Source organism: Aricia agestis, chromosome 15, assembly GCF_905147365.1.
Source record: "Aricia agestis chromosome 15, ilAriAges1.1, whole genome shotgun sequence".
Classification (NCBI taxonomy): Eukaryota; Metazoa; Arthropoda; class Insecta; order Lepidoptera; family Lycaenidae; genus Aricia; species Aricia agestis.
Window position 1 is genome coordinate 11,565,340 of NC_056420.1, and position 20,096 is coordinate 11,585,435.

Sequence of the window (20,096 nt, forward strand, 5' to 3'; positions counted from 1 at the left end):
TCGCGAGACCCTTTGTCTTGGGCGCAAAATACCGACACCGGACCGAGAGGGTCCGAGACAGGCGAGACGAGGCGAGCGCACCCATTTACACTCTCGCACTCGGGCCGCCTCGCTGTGTCTCGGCGAGAATGTACAACCGACATAAAATGTTACTTTGGTCACTTCAGCTTACGCTTTTAAAAAAATATAATGAAACGTAAAAAACAATCTCTTCAGTCTTCTTAGTCTGTGACTCTGTGGTAAAAAAAACAAATGTCAAAACGTAAAATGTTTGCAAAAAGATGCATTCTCCAAATATAACATAATTTTAGAAAAATATAAAGTTATTACGGTGTAAATAATGTCCGGAGGTCTTATTGATAAAGTATATATAGGATTAGACAATGCGCCAGCCGCATTCGACATAAAATCAAGAATACTCGGTCCCGTAAGTATGACGAACAAGCTTAGCGATTATTAGACAAATATCCACAGATTGCGTGATTTGTTGATATTTTACAGAATGGAACAAACCTCGAGTACATAAGGTCCGAAACGGGAGTAGTGGCAGTGTTGAAAAATGACAAATTCGAACCATTGCATTTGGCGTTGCACCATACGCGCTCCGAAGCTCTAGCATCGGCTAGATCTCTGGCACAGAATCTAATAGAGACGATTCGAGCTGAGCTGGCGCAATGGAGCGCGGCGCAGGCCGGTGGGCCACCCCCGGCGCTGAACGTTCCGCCGCCGACGTTGACGACCACCGCCGCGCCTCCTCCCGCGCCGCCGCCAGTCGCGTCGGCCGTCTCCACACCGTCCTCGATGTCGACGACGGCACACCCGACCGTCATACCGCCGGTGGTGAGCGTGGCGCCCGCGTCCGCTCCGCTTATGACCGTCCGTCAGCCAACGGTACTACAACTTCTACCTCAGCAGCAGTATGTTCTTAACCAAGACAATGGGCAGCTAATTCCTATAGTTCAACCGGGCGTGCAAGTATCCAATACTAATTTCACATCGTTACCAATGGCTCAGCAACTGAGTGCGCTCCAGCAGCCCAATTTCGGGACTCAACTAGTAGACTTATCCAGTATGCAGCCCATAAATGTGACACAATTGAGATTAAGCGGAGTGCCTTCGTCGATGTCTATGATACTGCCCAACAGTTTCTCAATTCCTCAAGCGAGCTTAACGGGTGCCGATACGACTACAGTCAGCTCTGCGACAGCCACACCCGTCGTATGTGCAGCTCCCAGTACTAATTCCTCGCAGAAAATCTTGTACAGCACGGAGAAGGTAGATAAAGATGTGAGGTACCACATACAAGGAACTGATGCAATGCAATGGACCGTGCCGGGCTCTCAGACTATGTTAATACCTTATCAGCAGTTTCAGGACCTTACATCTAATCAGACAGGCCTGACAAACATACAGCCACAACAATATGTTTCTGTAAGTAGAATATTCAGCTTTTTATTCATAGTATAACTATAAGCAGGGCATTTACATAAACAATTAACCAATTCAGTGCGGATGACACGGCAGACATGTCATATATTTATTTAACATGTGGCAAATGTTATTTCGAAATGATTGTATCTCCCTCAAATTACACTTTAAAAGGTTCTGCTCTGAACAAAATCATCTTAATTTTCCACGTCAACAAACAATCCTATAAGCTTTGTTTCTGAATATTCATACTAATATTATAGATGCGATAGTCTGTCTGTCTGTCTGTTACCTCTTCCCGCCAAAACCGCTGAACCGATTTTGCTGAAATTTGCCATGGAGATACTTTGAGTCCCAGAAAACTAAACGAATTAGGAAGTATCCTAAGTCCTTTCTCGGGATCTCCCGCAAATTACATTTTAGAAGGTTCTACTCTGAACAAAACCATCTTAATTTTCCATGTAAAACAAGCATATAGGCTTTGTTTATTCTGTGAATTAAAAAAAGTTGGGGCTGTCATTTTTCTAACTTTAAAACCTACAAAAGGTTTGCAACATCTATGGTGAGACATATCCAACTTCTATGGCGTATGACACGGCTAACGTGTCACGAGAAAATTGTATTCCGCCACTACTAAAAGTTTTAAAAAATGTGCGACGCAATGAATCGGTTAACTGAATCTCTACAATATTTTATCAAGATTCATCACTCTTAATCAAAAGTCCAGTCAATGAGAGTGATGAGTCAGTCACCGCTCCGTATTCACCCCGAGTGAGCAGCTTGCTAGAACGTTGTGTTTGTGCATTCGCTTAAAGTACCTTCGCACTAGTGATGGGATTCACCAATCCGAGTTATCGATATCCATAGCGACGACTATACAGTCAATGGATCGCTACTTGACAAGGTATATTTTATTTATCGTGGAAGCTTATGTTACTTCTCTTAAAGTCATCCCGGTATCATGAGAATTCTTAACATTGAATTCATACTATGATTTCATAATGTATAGGTATCACTATTATAATAATTATTTTATGTTTTAATGTTATAAAGTATGTTACAAGTAGCCTGAAAAGATCAGCTGAAGATAGTGAAGATGTTTGGAGGTTTCCTAAGAAAACTGCACCATCTAAACTGCAGGAACGTTACGACCATAGCCGTAACCTAACATCTAACAGCTATGAAACACTAAATGTCGATAATGTAGTACATCCAATCGACCAAAATCTACGTGAAGCTACCATACCTGTAAAGAAGAAAGGTCACATTCCACCAGTAATCTTGGATATCAAACCGGAATGGACTCATAAAACCATCTAGGATTTGGTCTCACAGCATACCAAAACATACTACTTACAATATAGGGCTAATAACAAGGTCGCAATTATATGTCACACACCTGATGCCCACCAGGCCGTTAAAAATGGACTAACAAAAGAGAATGCTCCTTTCGTGACATACACTCGCAAAGATGAAAAAACACCTAAAGTTGTCATTAAAGGCCTACCAGCTCAAGTTGAAGAGGAATTACCAGCCGAGTTTGAGAACCTAGGATTCCATAATGCCAAAGTAATACGGCTGACCGCTAAAAATAAAGATTCTCCGAGAAATTCTCCATACCTTTTGGAATTCCCAGCTGGAACAGACATTGCGGCGATACGAAAGCTTAAGTACATATGTAAGTGTGTCATCACTGTAGAAAAATATAAACCTAAGCGATCCATCGGTACTCAATGTTTTAGATGTCAGGGATTTGGCCACTCATCTCGTAATTGCAACATGCCACCTCGTTGTGTCAAGTGTACCCTAGCACATGCTACTGCCGAATGTCCCAAGAAAGACCGGATTGAACCTGCCAAATGCTGCAACTGTGAACAAGACCATCCAGCTAACTATAGCAAATGCAAAACAAGACTTGACTACTTACAGAAGACGCAGCAAAAGAAAAAAGTGCTACCGCTACACCCTCCACAAACTGCAACAAAACTCACCTGGCTGCCTAAAGCAAGAGATAATGGACCACACTTAATTAACAATATACCCAAGGTATATGATGTGAATCATGGTCTTCTACCTGAGACCGAATTCCCACCTCTTCCGAAGCCTCCAGCGAAAGGTATCCGCGGTTTCGAACAAACCAAGATTGATGATAGGCCTCCTGATTTAAAATTGCCGCACAGATTACAAAATTCTGATGACACGACTAGGGAAATGATAGAAATTTTAGTGATAATCAAAAATATAAAAAAGGAATTTACAGATTGTACAACTTTATTAGATAAAGTTTTGCTTATTATGTATAATTTGGGTCAATATGTGTAACAATAATAATTTATTGCGTATCATTACTTGGAACGCTGAATTCATTTGAGCCTGCCTAGTAGCTACCGCCCTATTAGCCTATTGCCTACATTGGGTAAACTTTTCGAAAAAATTATATTGGCGAGACTAAAAAAGGCCACTGATAAAAAATTTCCCAATGAGCAATTTGGATTCCGGACTGGTCACTCTACCGCCCAGCAGCTTGCGCGTTTGGCTGAAAGCTTTTGATACTGTTTGGCATGATGGGCTCCTTCACAAGCTGATTATTTGTGGTGTACCCTTATGTATAGTCAAATTGATAAAGTCTTACTTACTGGGTCGTAAAATCGCAGTCCACATTGGGGATACAAAGTCCGTTTATCTGTTTGTTGAAGCTGGTGTTCCCCAGGGATCCATACTGACACCGTACTTATTTTTAATTTTCATTTATGATGTTCCTATCCAACCCCGCACGCTCCTGGCTTGTTTTGCCGACGATACAGCTTCTTACACATCTTCAAAAGATATTGACATCGTGATAGGCCGTCTTCAGTTTTCCCTAGAATTGTTGCAAAATTTCTTTACCACATGGAAATTAAAACTCAATGAGAGCAAGACGGAAGTCATTCTTTTTACTCGGCAAAGAAAACTTCCCAAAAGATTATTGAATATATCAGGTCACTCTGTACCGTGTAGTTCGTCCGTAAAATATTTAGGTGTAACTCTGGATGCTAAGTTGAATTATTGGTCCAAACACGTTAGCCAGCTTCGCATTAAAGGAGCACAGGCAATTGGCTCTCTTCATCCTATCTTGAATAGAAGAAGTTCGCTTAGCCCCCACACTAAACTAAGAATTTACTCAACATTAGTTCGACCCTGCATAACATAATATGCGTGCACCGTTTGGAGTAGCACTTCTAATACAAATTACCAACTATTGCAGACTATTCAGAATAAAGCCCTTAAAATTGCTTACAATACGAAATTTCGTACCAATCTCAGTAACATTCACTTAGAATTAAAATTCCCTACGTTACGAGAATTTATTCTTAAACTTGCACATAAATTTTATCAGAAAAATAAAACCCATTACAATACACTAATTTCATCCATTGCACGAACTAAAAAAGAAGACCTAAATTACTGCTTAAGGTTCAGATAAGTTAAAACTTGACGACTTGAAAGACGTGGGAGAGCCATGCTTTGGCGCGAATGGGCTAGCTCGACCGTAGAAATACCATGTTCTCACAGAAAACCGGCGTGAAACAGCGCTTGCGCTGTGTTTCGCCGAGTGAGTGAGTTTACCGGAGACCCAATCCCCTACCCTATTCCCTTCCCTACCTCCCCTATTCCCTACCCTCCCCTATTCCCTTCCCTTCCCATCCCTACCCTATTCCCTCTTAAAAGGTCGGCAACGCACCTGCAGCTCTTCTGATTATGCGAGTGTCCATGGGCGACGGAAGTTGCTTTCCATCAGGTGACCCGTTTGCTCGTTTGCCCCCTTATTTCATAAAAAAAAACTATAAATTATTATTACTTATAGCTTAAACAATTTGATCACAGATTGCTCCAGCAAATAGTTTTCAACAAACTTCATTACCACTATCAGCGGCACAACTACATCAACTACAAGCCACTGGAACCATTATGCAACTAAATCAAAAGGTTAGTGCTCTTTTATATTCCTTGAAAAGTTATCCAACTTAAATTGGCAGTATCTTGAAGTCTATATTATTTTTAGTGTGAAATTGGCAATGTTGTAAGAAGGCAAAATTTTGGTCAAAATAAATAAATTCTGGAACTTTATATTTTAAATACTTAAATTAAAGACCTGCATATTTTTATTATATAAAATAAAGTTATATACTCTCTCAACAGCCAATAGTAAGCAGCGCGTCCCTAATTAATATAATATCAACAGGACAAGCGTCTTCACCACATATTATATCAGTGAGCATAAGAAATATTATAGTAGTGGTTTTCTGTTAATTTTCCTTTTCATTTTTTCAGCTTTATCACAATTATTTGCGCTATTTTACGGTATCACCTTTCTATGTTTCATATTTAGATGTTCTACACTAACCTTAGTAAATAATATCAGTCATAAAATTAACTGTGGTGTAAAACAGACAATTAATTTCTTACCTATTTACCCAATAGTCATTGTACTTATAATATTCTCTTAGTCATTAATTTCTCTACCTAAACATCTAAAATCAACTAAACAAATGAAGTTAAAACTATACATCTAACTATACTTATATTTTATCCAGTATTGCTTCTGCACCCAAGTCTAATTTAAGGTTTTGGGCTTTAACTGTCACCAGTATGTACAATATTGACAAAGTTGGCGCTCCATCAGTTCCTAAAGCATAACGACATCTCAAAATATTTAAACAAATTGACCCAAAAACTGCAGATAAGATTCAAATTATGTGTGCATAAAAGTCTGTTTCAGCATTTTCTTCTAATGCCTATTCCCAAGCTTTAACTTTGTCAATATTTCTAAGTTTAAAAAACAATAACATATTAACAATTAAGTTCTATTTTAGACCTCCTCTACATCAACAAAAAGTATAGGACAAGAGGCGAGAGGACAAAAAAGATTGTCAGATGGTACACCGAGTCAATTGCAGCTCCGACCAATCGCACCCGCTGGGTAAGTCCTACAAGACATTAGTTTAAGCTAATACAACAATCATTCGATTGTATATCTGTAGAGATTGTTTTTTCTATTGAAAATTTACATCAAATATTGCCAATATTGGAACATACCCTAGCATAATTACACATAGACGAATAGAACAATACTCACGAATTGGTCTATCTTTCGTCTCGTCTATAGTAATTGTGCTAGGCAAACATTTAAATGTTAACATATGATTAGTTGCATGTTTCAACGTAACATTAAATAAGCAATCACTACAACTTCCAAAAATCGTCGTCACCGCGAATTATATGAGCCGAGTCCAATTAGCTTCTTCCAAATTTCCAGGCCACATAATGGACACTTCAGAATATTTATTTAGCAAATTCTTAAGACAAATTCACAGTGCAAGGTCAAGGCATCAAGGTCTCAAGGGGGTTTCCTCTCTTCTGTGCATGTGATCGTGTGAGGTTTTAACGTGTGTGTAATCCGTTCTGCTGCCGCAGGTCTCATGTTAGCCTGGACAAGACTTCGACTCGAGACTCACGGTCGTGGACAGCCGCAGGTACAAGATTTACTGAAGCTTACAAACAGACAAACATATTTGAATTTATATTCTACTGGGAGTGGGAGTACTATTTGCGATAGAAAATTTAAGTTAGCACATCAATCATTCAATACTATACTTGTGTAGGTGAATATCAAAACCCAGCAAGTCACACCCATACTCGAAACTGAACTCTTGTCGATTTTATTGAATTTTGTGAGAAAAATGGAACAACGCAGTATATACAAATTAGTGTGGTGAATCCTGAAAGAGCAAAGAAGATGTCTGTGTCAAAAGTTAAAAAGAAAAATGCCCAGAATAAAGTTGAAAAAAACATATTTCTCTCATTTGCTAAGTTTCGCTTATGGTGGACATACCGGGATTTGATATTTGCCTACACACTTTAAGCATTGCGTAAATCTATACATGTACGTACTTAAAGAGCATTTTAACATGTTTTTGCTAGTGTATGTATGCGCACAAAAATTGAATCAACTCATTTCAGCGTAAGGAGCTCCTAATTTTGAAGAACTATATAATATCAGGAAATTAGTGTGTATGATGGGTAGGTGCAAATATTTTTGTCTGTTCATAATATAGAACTTAATTATTATTTACTACAAATATCAAAGCACACAACTAAAACGGGTGCCACATATATTATAAGCAAAGCGTTTCATTTTCAGAGTACATTCAGTTCCTTGATTTGCAGCTACAACCGTTTGTTAACGTGTCATCAAGATCTTTTAAATAAATTATTCTTTAACATATTCATGATAACCCATAGACGCACAGGTGACTCCACGGCTGATTTTACAATGGGGGATGCAGATTTCCGCGATTCCTGTATCAATTTAACCAGTAATACTGCTCTTATTCATTCTCTAACTTATTGGAACTGCCATCTTTATCTGCTTCGTTCTGGCCTTCAAAGCTTCGGGTGCCAAACCTTAGAATATTTTCCACAGGCATCCTGACAAGCGCTGTCTTCATCCATATGCATCACTCTGTTCATGCAGGCCTAGTTTCGGAAGTCATAATTCTTTAATAACTTACCTCCCACTTTTAGATTTGTAAATCTGGAACTCTATGTTGCTGACACGACTCAAGCTTCCATAACTGCAGCTGCTTTGCATTTTTGCGTAATTTGCATCGGCGTAAGCTTAGTTTATTGGACATCTGCAACTTCGTAATAAACATCGCTTTAGGCTTCTTCGATTGCAGGTATCAGATTCTTTAGGTACCTCCTGACAGATTCCTGGGAACAACACACGGAACAACCTCGCATGAATTCCTTGTCGCAGAGCAACCCAAAAGACAATCATCAACGGAATTCTTTATGCTAGTTTGATTTGAGATTTCATTATTTTGCATGTTGATTGTTGCAGTGGTGACAGATCTTCTTGTAGTATATTTGGAGACACATCTCCCAGGTTTCCTGATGTGAATCATCAGGAAAGACAGCAATCTAATGTTTTTCTTCATTCCATTTCTATAGAGTTATATTTTAATCGTTTGTAGCAGATTGTGCAGTGACAAATCGTGGTTCCTGTTAGCAAGACAACAATATTTTACGTTCTTGCGTTCTTACATTTCGCAATATGCGTCCTAAACTCCTAATGCTATTGACGCTATCAGCGTTGCAATAAATTAGCGCAATGCTTCGCGTCGCTACTTTCTTAATTTCATTTATCTTTGCAACAGCAAAGAAGCCTAAACAGAGCCAGTCCAAGGAAGAAATTCTAGCCTGGTTGCTTCTTCGGAACTAATCTAAATATTTTTCTACCAGATTTATAGCAGCTGTCCGCAGTCCAGAACGAGAAAGTTCGTGTCACATCACATATTATATGTTTAGTGTTTAAGGCAATGCGTACCTAATACGATAAAATTATACAAGTTACTTCTGATTCCGAAATTAAATTTCCTTCTCTGCAAAGAACCTCAAATATCGGAATTGAAGTAGTTGTATATTTTTTAAAAAGCGTAGCTCCTGTTTTTATTTTCCTGGCAAGTTCTATAGCTTATGCTATTGCAGGTAGAGAAAATACGGTTGTCAGTATGGGAATGAAGATCAATCCAGCGCACGGTACCATTATACACGTATCTTCGGGACAGCAAACTAAGTAAGTTGAAGAATAAAAATCTATGGTTACTTTACATACATCATACAACACTTCGTAGAATACTCGTTACAAACATATATTTCCTTTCAGTGTTTCGGCGTCCGGAATAACTCAAGATGGTTCAGGAATGTACATAAAGCAGATAGATAGAAACTCCATTCAGATCCAAACCAACAAAGACGGACAAAAGCAGGACTTGAACTCGAGCAAAATGCAAAGCACCGCCCAAAACGTTCAAATGATCACGGTTCCGCAGGGAATGACAGTATTACAAAACCCTTTAAACATAAGCCAGATGCCGACCGTGATCGGTCAACCGAACAGTCACGTATACATGATACCGACCAACCATCCCAATTTGGTGCAGGGAACGATTCCTCAGGGATTGCTCGGGCAGCAGATGCTGCAGCCGGGGCAGAATGTGACTGTGATGCAGCCGAACCAGCTGGGAGTTCCTGGGGGCGTCCAGTACAATGTTCCCATAATGCCGATGAACATGCCTCCCAACTCCCAGTACATGCAAGGACTGAATCTCAACGCGCAAATTTCGGCTCAGCAGCTGAACGCGGCGCTCGCCAACCAACAGCTTGCGAATTCCAACCTTGCTGTATCCGGAACCATTCCTATAGTGCAGGCTCCGCCGCCCTCGTCGCCGATAACTAACGCTCAGACCGCGATGACGCAGCAGGCTCAGCAAATGTTGCCGCAGAATTCGACGTTCATCACACCGACATCCCAATACGCCCAGATGCCTCAGTATATGATGCAGGCCAATTCTGGAACGTTAACGATGCCTGGAAACAATCCCGCGGTCCAGTATAGCATTCCGCCGGCACAGGCTGCCACCCCAGCACAGAATACTGCGGGCAATGGACAGTCCTCGACGTCCGAAAACGAGAACTCGAACGGAACGAACGGTCAAACCAACTACATTTCTTCTTCGTCGCAGGAGAGCAGCTACATACCAGGGACGACCACGATGCAAAACGCGCAGCAAAATTTCACTTCCGATGCTAGCACGACTCCCACTGCAGGTTTCACTTCGACTAACCAGACTGTTTCTCAACAAACATACTCGAATAACGGCAGCGGCACACAAGCGTCTACGTACAACGGCAGCCAAACGTCAACACAGCCACCAAACTACGCACAGAACACATCGAACCCCCAAACACCGAACCAAACATACGCGACAGTATCCACGCCCACCTCACAAACGTCGCAGACCAATTTCTCCCCATCCACAACACCAGCTCCGATTCAGACATACGCCGGTGCGTCTATGCCTACTTTACCGAACGTGGCTTTTCCGCCGAATCAAACACATCAGAACCCGTATCCGAATGCAACGGGTCAGAACATGGCGGCCTACGCCAACAATCAGTATCAGTACACCAGCCGCCCCTGGTTTAGGCCGAGATACGGCTCCCCCCAGGGCTCCCCCTACTCGGGCGGTGTTCCCCCCGGGAATGGACCCCCTATGCCGGTCCCCCCGCCATCGAGCAACTACAACTACTGGCAGGACAGTTGAAACTCTGAGTGATGTACCGATTCTGGCGTTACCTTGAAAGTTCGGTTGATCCGAAAACTTGCGTTCTTCCTTTGACTAAAAGTTTTACTTTGTTCAGTATATTAAATATTTTGTAAATAATTTAAGTTTTAAGCGTAAATGCTTGCAATGTCGACGAAATTTTCTTATTGAAAACTTTAAAATACCAAACTTATGATTAGTTTAAAAGTGAGGGTAGAAAGAATTTGAGGCATCTTGCTCCATACACTATGTAATGCTATTTTTATTATATTTATTTTTTTAGTCACAACTCACTTTTATGTGGACTTGTTTTAAATACTTGAAATGAAATTTTACGTCTAATCTGTACTCAAATTGATGTTTCTATGTTTTTGTGGCCCGTTAAAAACATTTTTAACATTAAATCATTTACATGTTAGTCAAAGAATATTGTTTTGTCCTATAGTCAAAATGAAATAAAGTGTCTCCAGCGGTCGTTGACCTTTTTAGTCAAGGAGCTATATGAAAAATGCTCGCACTGTATTCAGTTAACTTAAGAAAAAAATGGAACTGTTATAAGTTATAACTAGACACAGACTATTAAAAATTCATCGGAAAACCTCATCGACAACTCATACCTCTAGAAGATGTTTCTTGTTTTGTAACTTCATTGTCAATCGCGATTTCTATGGAAAACGATGACGTATGACAAGTTGGGCAATACGAGAATAACTTGCCCGAAAGAAGCTTTGTTTCGACTTTGGGACTAAAGCATAAAGCTAGCGGAATAGAGCAACAATCGTGAGCTGTCAAACGAAACCGAAATTGATTTACACAAGCATCTTTCTAAGAGATTAAATTGTCAACGTGCCGATAAGTGCCGACTGGACGTCAAACAGATGAAAAAAATTGGTTCTGCTGTCATGTATAACACGTGTCGTACCACGCAGTGTTACTAATAGTGACATCTCGCTTGCTCAGGCCTTTGTTTCTCTATTCCGCTAGGTATATTAACTTTATGGACTAAAGGCTGATTTAATTCATCAAGTATGGAAAGACAAAACAGCAATTAATGAAGTGATAACATAGTATAAAATCTGAATGTATCTCATTATTACATTAAATTCTTGGATAAAATGGAATGGTCGAACAACATTATAACCCGGTCACAATATCTGTAAACTTCGCTAAGCGCCTTTATGACGTCATTAAATCTATAGATATTTTGGTCGGGAAGTAAATATAAGAGACTGCTTTATAAAGATTACATTTATAAAATGTATAGAGAACTATAGATAAATCTATATTATCGCAATGTAAATTTATTGTTTCATTTCATAGTTTAAGTGAAGGTAGAGTAAGAAAATATTCAAATTTCCCGCCTTGAGTATTTTTAAAATGCTGCATACTGTATGCTGATAAAAACTTACACGCTGAACAATCTTTGTACAATGTTTTGTCTTTTCAGGCGATTTTTCAATGTATTAGACAAGGACAAAACATTGTATAGCATATATCATTTTTATTTAGTAAGAACGAGGTCCTCCAGCAGCAGCTATTATTATCGACAACACTATTTAATAAAAAATGAATGTCAATAAGTGCCAAAGTTTTTCTCAATTTCTAATTATTTTTGGTTGTTTTGACTGATTCTATATGGATTGTGTGCAAAATTTTGAACTCAAGAATAAAACACATTTAATGGCATGAACTTGGAAAACCGTTATTCGGTCAGCGCATCTCTATTCATGTTGAACGAAATAAAGAACAGACATCAAAACGTGAGGAAAGCGCATCAACTGTTGAAGAGGCAAGCAGATGCTCTTCGAAGCAGATTGCGGCAAGTTGCTTTAGAGCTGTGTGCCACCCAAGCACTGGTCAGCCATGCTATGAAGGAAGCTTATATCGCGCTAGCAGCAGTTAAATTTACGAATGGAGAATCGAATGCGTTTATTCTTGAAAATGTTGCCAAGGTAAACTTCGCGCCAGCAGTCGGTTCAAATTTATTAGGACTATTATAGTCAGAATTCAGATGACGCAATAGTGTTGGTTATCCCTTTTGAACTTTACATTTTTATAGCACTGAAACTATCCTTTGTTCTTTCCCAGGTATCAAAATATATCCATACCTTTCATCACCATAAGTTCAGTGGTTTTAGCGTGACAGACACACTTACTTTGACATAAACATTTTATTGGACGTTCCCGAAGGATTTGGGATAGTTATTTGTTGTTTTTTCATAATAATATATTGACCAAATAATCTATTCTCATTACATTAACATAGGCACAAGTTCGTGTTCAGCGCACTCAAGAAAATATAGCGGGAGTACCGACAATGTCATTACGAGCAGTTGAAGTCCCCTACGTTGGGGACGTCCTGAAGTATTCCGGCCTTGCGGCTGGTGGACATCGCACGAGCGAAGCAAAAAAGTCTTTCAGAAATGCCGTAACGGTATTATTGAAATTTGCAACTTTGAGGAGCACTTGTGGAATCTTGAATAACGCTCTACAGTCTACGCAAAGGTATTAGTAAAGGTGTAGCAGTTACTCGTCGATTGAAACAAAGAAAACGTTCTGAAATGAAAAGAACGCCAGCCGTCTTTGAATACGTTCGCAAAACGATTTCTTCTGTGCACAGGTATTTAATGGTATGGTCATGGTATATGAGAGATTTTTTGTCGTTTTCAGAAAAGTGAATGGGATTGAAAAAGTTATAATGCCCAAGTTGCTGAACACTGAAATTTACATTACGAAAGAACTTGACGAAAGAGTAAGTTACTTAACCATAGGCAGAATCTATATATATAAAACTCAAAGGTGACTGACTGACTGATTGACATAGTGATTTATCAACGCACAGCCCAAACCACTGGACCGATCGGGCTGAAATTTGGCATGCAGGTAGATGTTATGACGTAGGCATTCGCTAAGAATGGATTTTGATAAATTCCAACCCCAAGGGGTTCAAATAGGGGATGAAAGTTTGTATATAATAATACTTCTTAACGCGCAAAAAAAAAAGCTCGTGTTTTATAAAAATAAACATTTTGTATATAAACCTCATATTTCATTTTGAATTTTGATTTCACAGGAAAGAGAGGAATTTTATAGACTAAAAATGGTAAAAGCAAAGAAAAGAATAATAAAATTGTCTGAATTGAGGAACCGTCAAAAAGGTTTATATTCTTCAGAAAAAACTTTGTCTACATCAGTATCGGTAATATCAGAGACCAGTATATTTATTAATCTATGGTAATATCTACCAAATGTTCCGTTATAAGCGATCAGTCTTCATATTATTCTTGGGAATGGTCATCATTGGAGTCAAGTTGTTCACAAAACTCAAACGTTTAAGGGCCCCGAAGACGATCAAACGGTTTGACTCAAACCGATTTGATCGTTTACAAAGCTAGTTTGAACGGTTTGTCAAACATTTACGTGTTTGAAGCTTGTTTGATGAAATTTCATATTTTCGTTGTGTTTGACGCGCCGTTTGTTCGTGTTCCGACGCGTTTGAAGGTTTGATCAAACCCGGCTTAGTTTAGTGCTGGATTATGAAGAAGAAAAAAAGAATTCTGTAGATGTTCGTGGGTAAAACGATATTATGTTAGTCCATAGTCCATACCATTCTTTGGACCAGTCTTTTTTTATGAAATAAGGGGGCAAACGAGCAAACGGGTCACCTGATGGAGAGCAACTTCTGTCGCCCATGGACACTCGCAGCATCAGAAGAGCTGCAGGTGCGTTGCAGGCCTTTTAAGAGGGAATAGGGGAGGATAAGGATGGGAAGAGAATAGGGGAGGGTAGGGAAGGGAATATGTTAGGTGATTGGGCCTCCGGTAAACTCACTCACTCGGCGAAACACAGCGCAAGCGCTGTTTCACGCCGGTTTTCTGTGAGAACGTGGTATTTCTTCGGTCGAGCGGCCCATTCGTGCAGAAGCATGGCTCTCCCACGTATATCTTTTTTTTCTCTTCTGACAGAGGACATTAACGTTATAAACAGAAGATAAGAAAATCGCGATCGTCGTTCTAGAATCTAGAGCATCTTCTGCATCACAAGACGTGTACTCGACAGCGCGTATTGAATGAAACTGCGCAGTGTCGTTTGACAAACCGTTCAAACTGACATCAAACGGTTGCATCAAACACGTAAGGTTTGAATCAACCCATTTGATCGTCTCCGGGGCTCTTAACTTATTTTATGTGAATTATGCATTGAATATTGACATAAGAAACTTAAAGGTCTTTGGAATTATGTATCTGTACTATTATACAGGATGTAACAAAAATAACTGATAATACTTTAGAGTGTGTACGTGTACCTTGTAGAGAGTTCACTGTGAAAGTAGCAGCGCTGAAAGACCGAATTTTTTTTTTTTTACTTTTGTAAGGGGAAACTCGTGATGCTCGGGCCCTTGCCCATACAAAAGTGAAAAAAAATCGTCTTTCAGAGCTGCTACTTTCACAGTGAACTCTCTACAAGAAACACGTACACATCCTAAAGTATTATCAATTATTTTTGTTACACACTGTAGATACACATTTTTTCTAAACCCTGGAATTTTATTAGATATAATACGGTATATTATTTTAAAGGAGCTTACACTGGAGCTAATTAAAAAAGTTACTGTTTAGTTACGTGTTTTATTATTTTAAAGATAAACCATCATAGAACCCAACCATCGTCCAATCTCTCGCCCATCGGCTTTGAAAAGTCCTGGCATTTCCGAAATTTTTCCAATATCTCGCCCTGGAGAAAATATTTTTTGTTAAGTTTATAATTCACAACTTTTATAAGAATACATTATGAAAATACCATGTAATTAATATGTAGTACGTTGTACGTAGTACATATTAATTCCATGGAACATACCCAAAGCTAGATATAGGTTACTGCAAATGGTCTTTCGAGGTTATGAGAGGCGCCATCTTGTGACATGGATAGATTATATTACTTTTGCCTTTCATTTGTTTTATGACAATACATTTAAATTACTCACTGGCCCGGTTTTTCTGATAGTTTCGCTATAGAAAGTTGTTGGGCTCGATCCTGTTCCGTAAAGAGGATATTTTAAATGCATCTGAAAAATCGTTACTTTTGAAAAAGTTAGTTTTTTACAAAGCTGAAAGCACGTATGAATCTAATAGTTACATCTTACATTTTTATCAGCTGCTTCTTCAAGTTTTCTAGGTTCAAAATTAGCTTTAATATAATTAGCGTCATACTCCGTACAGTATTCCTGTATTGGCTGCGGTGAAGACATTTCTTTTATAACTTGTTCGTACATTTCTTTCCAATACAAATCCCGAAGCATCCGCTTTCGTATTCCTTCTAAAAAATTAGAAGAAGTATAGTAGAATAATAATATTATAGTAACCACTAACCATGTAGGAACCATGTGAGTCTACAGACTATTCTCACAAAACTTACCACTTGGGTAGGCAGAAGCCTTATGAATTCCGTAACTGTTATGCATTTCACTACCCTGAGCCTCAGCTGGTCTTCCATCCTGCAATATCCAACTGCGACTGTAGTTAGGATATTCATTATAGGCAGACGGCTCAACTGGATCTTTTGGATGTAAAGTTATTCGCTCTATAGGCCGAAGTTTTACATCGGTACTTTCTTTGTCAGGTTCTTTTATTTCAGCCTGAATTTCTTTGTCCATGTCGTAAGATTTTACTTGAAATATAAAAATATCTAAAAATATTTTTCTTGTTTCTAGATTGCTATTTTGTTTCCATGGCAATAGAATTTTATTTAAAAAAAACAATGACCATAGACGACACTCGACAGTTGACAGATGACATTGACATTTTACTACTGTCATAAGTCATTTTCGTATTTCAATTGTCAATAAAAAACGAAAATGTCGGAGGCCTATCAATTGGCCAAAAAACAAGATTTGCCTCCGCCAGGAGGCTACAAACCTATTCCATTTAAGAGGCTACCAGCTAAACAATATTTCAGTGGTGGGTTACACATTTCTATAAAGATAAGCTTGACAATTCTTATTATGTAACCTCTTCCAATAGGTTAACTCAATCTTTATTTTCTCTATCTTTCTTTCAGGATACACTTTATTCGCAGCATTCGTAGGCGTTACATCCTTCGGTTTATACTTGTACAGCATAACAGCTAAGAAAATCCTTAAACATGACATTGAAATGCGCTCAGCAAAACTGGCAGTGTACCCGATGTTATTGGCGGAGCGCGATCGTGAATACTTGAAGCAGCTCCGCAGAAACCGCGATGCGGAGGCTGAACTCATGAAGGATGTTCCTGGATGGGAGGTATGGCCTTAAATATCCTCATTTTTTCTTTGATCTGAACATAAACAAAGTGCTATAAATGTGCAACCAAGTTTGATATTGTAAGTTTCTTTAATACATGATACAAATTCAAAGCTTTATACTCTGTAGTACAAACTCCAGTTCAGTATCAAGAACACATTGTTGTCTAGTATAATATAGCTTTAAATGTTATAGCAAGTACTTGCTTACACAAAAAAAAATATTATCTGTCATTTAACATGTTCAACATTTCAGGTGGGCACCTACTATGGAGAGCCCGTGTACAAGAATCTACCCAAAGACACCCTCGTGGATCCCATCTTCCATGAATACTATGTTCACAGCTCTCCCTCCAACTGGTTTAAGAGGGCATACGCTGCGCTGCGCTCTTAATACTCCTCTGAGCTTAGTCCAGTCAGTACAGCTTTCTTGTTTCTGCTGATTGGTTAGAAGTGATTTTTATGTTCTTAAATTAATTAATAGTTAGTGCTGGACTCTTAATAAATTGTAAATTAATTAAATGTTTTATTATTTATGAAATTAATTTTGTCATAAATACAACTTTAGGAGCATAATAAATATGTCAAGAAAGATAAATAACATAAATAAAAAGCTGTTTTGTTTAATATTTTTTATTTATAAATTTCTTGTAAAAAATGCATAACAGTATATTGTTATAAACTACATAAAATAAATTTCAAGCATTATAATATTATTAAGAGTATTTCCAAAAAAATCATACAACTAAATAATTTCATTGTAACTATATTACTGCATCACTGGAATTTTATCAGGTCACTAATTATTGCATAAAAATAATCTTAAACAACAAAATATTTTTGTCTTGATCTATGACACTTTTAAGTTTTAATCTCTTTTTTTGTTCTTTCAATGGTTTTAAAATTAAAACCAGTCCCCAACCTTGTCAAGTATAAATATATAGTCCTTACCCCTAATACCATTACCTAACTAAGTAAGCACAGCACAGAAAACACATTCATGAAATTGACTAAAGTATACATTTTTGTTTTCTCAAGTAAATAAATTGGTATTTTTCATAAGCTAGAACAACATATTAATTAAATTTTTCCACTAACATAATCTCAATAAATGAATATCCCAACAGCGGCTCGCTCTTCACAAAAAAGACCTCCATGTATTTTGATGACTGTCTTTAATATGAAAGAGAAAAAGAAAAGAATACCCTAAGGTTGGGTTGCACCAGATGCGTGGTCAAAATTAAAGTTATGGTTATAGTTAAGGCAGATTTAACTTTAACCTTAACTTTGACCGGAGAAATTGACAGATACCAGCTGGTCCAACAAGGTAATCTATGATCGTGGGGGCGCTGCTGGTAAAGGAGAACTGTCAAAAATGGCGTTTTGTATGATGACAGCGTTAGTTCCTTTTTTTCGCCACGTACAATATTTAAGCCCGGCCGCACATTTCTGATACGAAACAGTTGAATTTCGCCGGACCGCCACCCCGCACACTATCCGAAATATCCTTCCAGCGAGTTCGAGCTCACTCGGCTCATTACAAAATATAAGAGACAGCGCGGGGGCATTTTCAAAAAAATGTGTACCCCTGGCTTTTACCTTGTCCCTTGACTTCGCTACAGATTATTTGTAAAAAATTACATACTAACATTTTGTAATTTTAATGTAGGAGCAAAAACAAGTTTTCTTTTATTAAAGTACATTCACGTTTGTATAAAATTTTATTTAGTATGAGATTTATAAGGTACTTAAAAACGTACCGAAAACTATTAAATTCACCTGTCCCCTTCCCATAAGTTGTAACAAAATCTTTAATAACAATTTTTTTTCTTAGAGTAAGTTGCTTAAAAAACATATTTTAGATTCCTAAATATTTAATGTATCAATTGAATGTCTTGTTATTGAAAAATCTAACATAATTTAACTACAAATTAATTAAAGTTGTTTGGCGGGGGTTTTTTTAAATTTCTTAAATTAATTTTATTTCATACTTTTTAAACTTGTGTTGGTTATAGTGCAGAATAATCATATTCTCATGATTACCATCTATCAATGTTCTTTTCAATAAGGCCGTTAATATGAGCCCAAACATGAAACCTCCACTTTGGGTTCATACGAAGCTCGGTTTCTAGCTATAGAATCCAGGTGATGCTGCAGCAGCAGCATGTAAATATTTACTGTCTATCTACATCTTACTGGCTGTCGCAATTAAAATAAGCCCAAACACGAAACTTCTGCTCAAAGTTGGCGAGTTGGATATCCTATTGATTACCAGGTGATGCTGCAGCACCAGGTCAACTTTCCAGTAATATGTGTATATGTATATTGTATACTCACAAATGTCACGAACTAGAATGAAATATAAGACCTATCAAACGACAACAAGTTGCTAACGGCCTTTCATGAACCAGATAAACCCTGATTGTCCAGCAATGAGCAGGCTGATGATGATGACATATAGCTAAGAACACTCTCGATCATGTCAGCTTTTAAACAAAAAAAACTAGATCAAAATCGGTCCACCCGTTTGGATGCCACGGACAGATACACACACAGACAAACAGACAGATAGACAGACACGTCAAACTTATAACACCCCTCTTTTTTGTGGGGGTTAAAAATGTTTAAATAAAAGGTTTTTGTGTTATAAAAATTTCTTTAAATATGTTAAATATTACTTACTCATGTAAAAAAATGAAAAATAACCTAGTGGGTAGGTCACATAGTCACACTATGGATTAAAAATAATTGCTACTCCTGTTGCTCCTTGAAATTATCTATATTTTTTTTAATAAACAATTAAATATGCATTTCACTAGATTAAATAAACGAAGAAATCCATTTATTGCTGTATTTTTTTGTATTAAATTATATTTTACATTTAGTCGCACAACGGAATCTGTTTCGTCGAAAATTCGATTTTGTTTCAATAATATCAGAATAATATAACGTTTTCGGCGTACTTTTTAACTTATTCCATTAGTTCAATATTTTTCCTTGTATATGACATTCAAATAAAGGTAAATAAATGACCTTAAAAAATATAGACATATTTTTGCAAGGGTACACGTTTTTTTGAAAATGCCCGCGGACGTTCAACTGTTTCATATCAGAAATTTCGGACAATGTGCGGCCGGGCTTAAACTTTGTCGAGATCTATGGTTATAGTTAAATATGGCGTCTTGATGGCGTCCATTTTTAACTTTAACCAAAGGTTTGACCTTTTGCATTGTAGTTAAAGT

General features: G+C 38.0%; 4 protein-coding genes across 5 annotated transcripts; 3 read left to right on the forward strand and 1 right to left on the reverse strand.

The window, feature by feature from the left end:
* The first annotated feature begins 255 nt into the window (after window positions 1-255).
* LOC121734513 (mucin-5AC-like) lies at window positions 256-11,129 on the forward strand. Of its 2 annotated transcripts, XM_042125138.1 has the most exons (8): window positions 256-427; window positions 502-1,431; window positions 5,293-5,394; window positions 5,608-5,679; window positions 6,282-6,388; window positions 6,883-6,941; window positions 8,959-9,046; window positions 9,137-11,129. In XM_042125138.1, exons 1-8 carry the CDS (start codon window positions 341-343, stop codon window positions 10,575-10,577), a joined length of 2,886 nt encoding a protein of 961 aa, XP_041981072.1. In that variant the 5' UTR covers window positions 256-340; the 3' UTR covers window positions 10,578-11,129. The 2 variants fall into 2 exon arrangements, with proteins under 2 accessions (XP_041981072.1, XP_041981073.1); XM_042125139.1 differs by lacking the exon at window positions 5,608-5,679.
* A 925-nt stretch (window positions 11,130-12,054) lies between these two features.
* Window positions 12,055-13,904, forward strand: LOC121734227 (V-type proton ATPase subunit D-like). Its single transcript, XM_042124706.1, has 4 exons — window positions 12,055-12,529; window positions 12,844-13,082; window positions 13,248-13,329; window positions 13,651-13,904. The coding sequence occupies exons 1-4, from the start codon at window positions 12,263-12,265 to the stop codon at window positions 13,813-13,815; spliced, it is 753 nt and encodes a 250-aa protein (XP_041980640.1). The 5' UTR covers window positions 12,055-12,262; the 3' UTR covers window positions 13,816-13,904.
* A 1,285-nt stretch (window positions 13,905-15,189) lies between these two features.
* On the reverse strand, window positions 15,190-16,297 carry LOC121734286. Its single transcript, XM_042124808.1, has 4 exons — window positions 15,993-16,297; window positions 15,721-15,893; window positions 15,562-15,642; window positions 15,190-15,311 (listed from the first exon to the last, which is right to left on the reverse strand). The coding sequence occupies exons 1-4, from the start codon at window positions 16,228-16,230 to the stop codon at window positions 15,228-15,230; spliced, it is 576 nt and encodes a 191-aa protein (XP_041980742.1). The 5' UTR covers window positions 16,231-16,297; the 3' UTR covers window positions 15,190-15,227.
* An 83-nt stretch (window positions 16,298-16,380) lies between these two features.
* LOC121734287 (NADH dehydrogenase [ubiquinone] 1 alpha subcomplex subunit 13) lies at window positions 16,381-17,372 on the forward strand. The gene is made up of 3 exons (XM_042124810.1): window positions 16,381-16,534; window positions 16,635-16,855; window positions 17,111-17,372. Exons 1-3 carry the CDS (start codon window positions 16,432-16,434, stop codon window positions 17,246-17,248), a joined length of 462 nt encoding a protein of 153 aa, XP_041980744.1. The 5' UTR covers window positions 16,381-16,431; the 3' UTR covers window positions 17,249-17,372.
* Window positions 17,373-20,096: the final 2,724 nt, after the last annotated feature.

Bases quoted from the DNA above. Each gene is read 5' to 3' on its own strand.
- LOC121734286 (XM_042124808.1), bottom strand. From the start codon at position 16,230: ATGGACAAAGAAATTCAGGCTGAAATAAAAGAACCTGACAAAGAAAGT. The intron at 15,894-15,992 runs GTAAGTTTTGTG...CTAATTTTTTAG, and splicing joins GGCTTCTGCCTACCCAAGTG to AAGGAATACGAAAGCGGATG. The intron at 15,312-15,561 runs GTGAGTAATTTA...TATTTTCTCCAG, and splicing joins CTATCAGAAAAACCGGGCCA to GGCGAGATATTGGAAAAATT.
- LOC121734227 (XM_042124706.1), top strand. From the start codon at position 12,263: ATGAACTTGGAAAACCGTTATTCGGTCAGCGCATCTCTATTCATGTTG. The intron at 13,083-13,247 runs GTATTAGTAAAG...TGTCGTTTTCAG, and splicing joins GCTCTACAGTCTACGCAAAG to AAAAGTGAATGGGATTGAAA. The intron at 13,330-13,650 runs GTAAGTTACTTA...TTGATTTCACAG, and splicing joins CGAAAGAACTTGACGAAAGA to GAAAGAGAGGAATTTTATAG.
- LOC121734287 (XM_042124810.1), top strand. From the start codon at position 16,432: ATGTCGGAGGCCTATCAATTGGCCAAAAAACAAGATTTGCCTCCGCCA. The intron at 16,535-16,634 runs GTGGGTTACACA...TCTTTCTTTCAG, and splicing joins AGCTAAACAATATTTCAGTG to GATACACTTTATTCGCAGCA. The intron at 16,856-17,110 runs GTATGGCCTTAA...TCAACATTTCAG, and splicing joins AGGATGTTCCTGGATGGGAG to GTGGGCACCTACTATGGAGA.
- LOC121734513 (XM_042125138.1), top strand. From the start codon at position 341: ATGTCCGGAGGTCTTATTGATAAAGTATATATAGGATTAGACAATGCG. The intron at 428-501 runs GTAAGTATGACG...GATATTTTACAG, and splicing joins AATCAAGAATACTCGGTCCC to AATGGAACAAACCTCGAGTA. The intron at 6,942-8,958 runs GTACAAGATTTA...ATGCTATTGCAG, and splicing joins ACGGTCGTGGACAGCCGCAG to GTAGAGAAAATACGGTTGTC.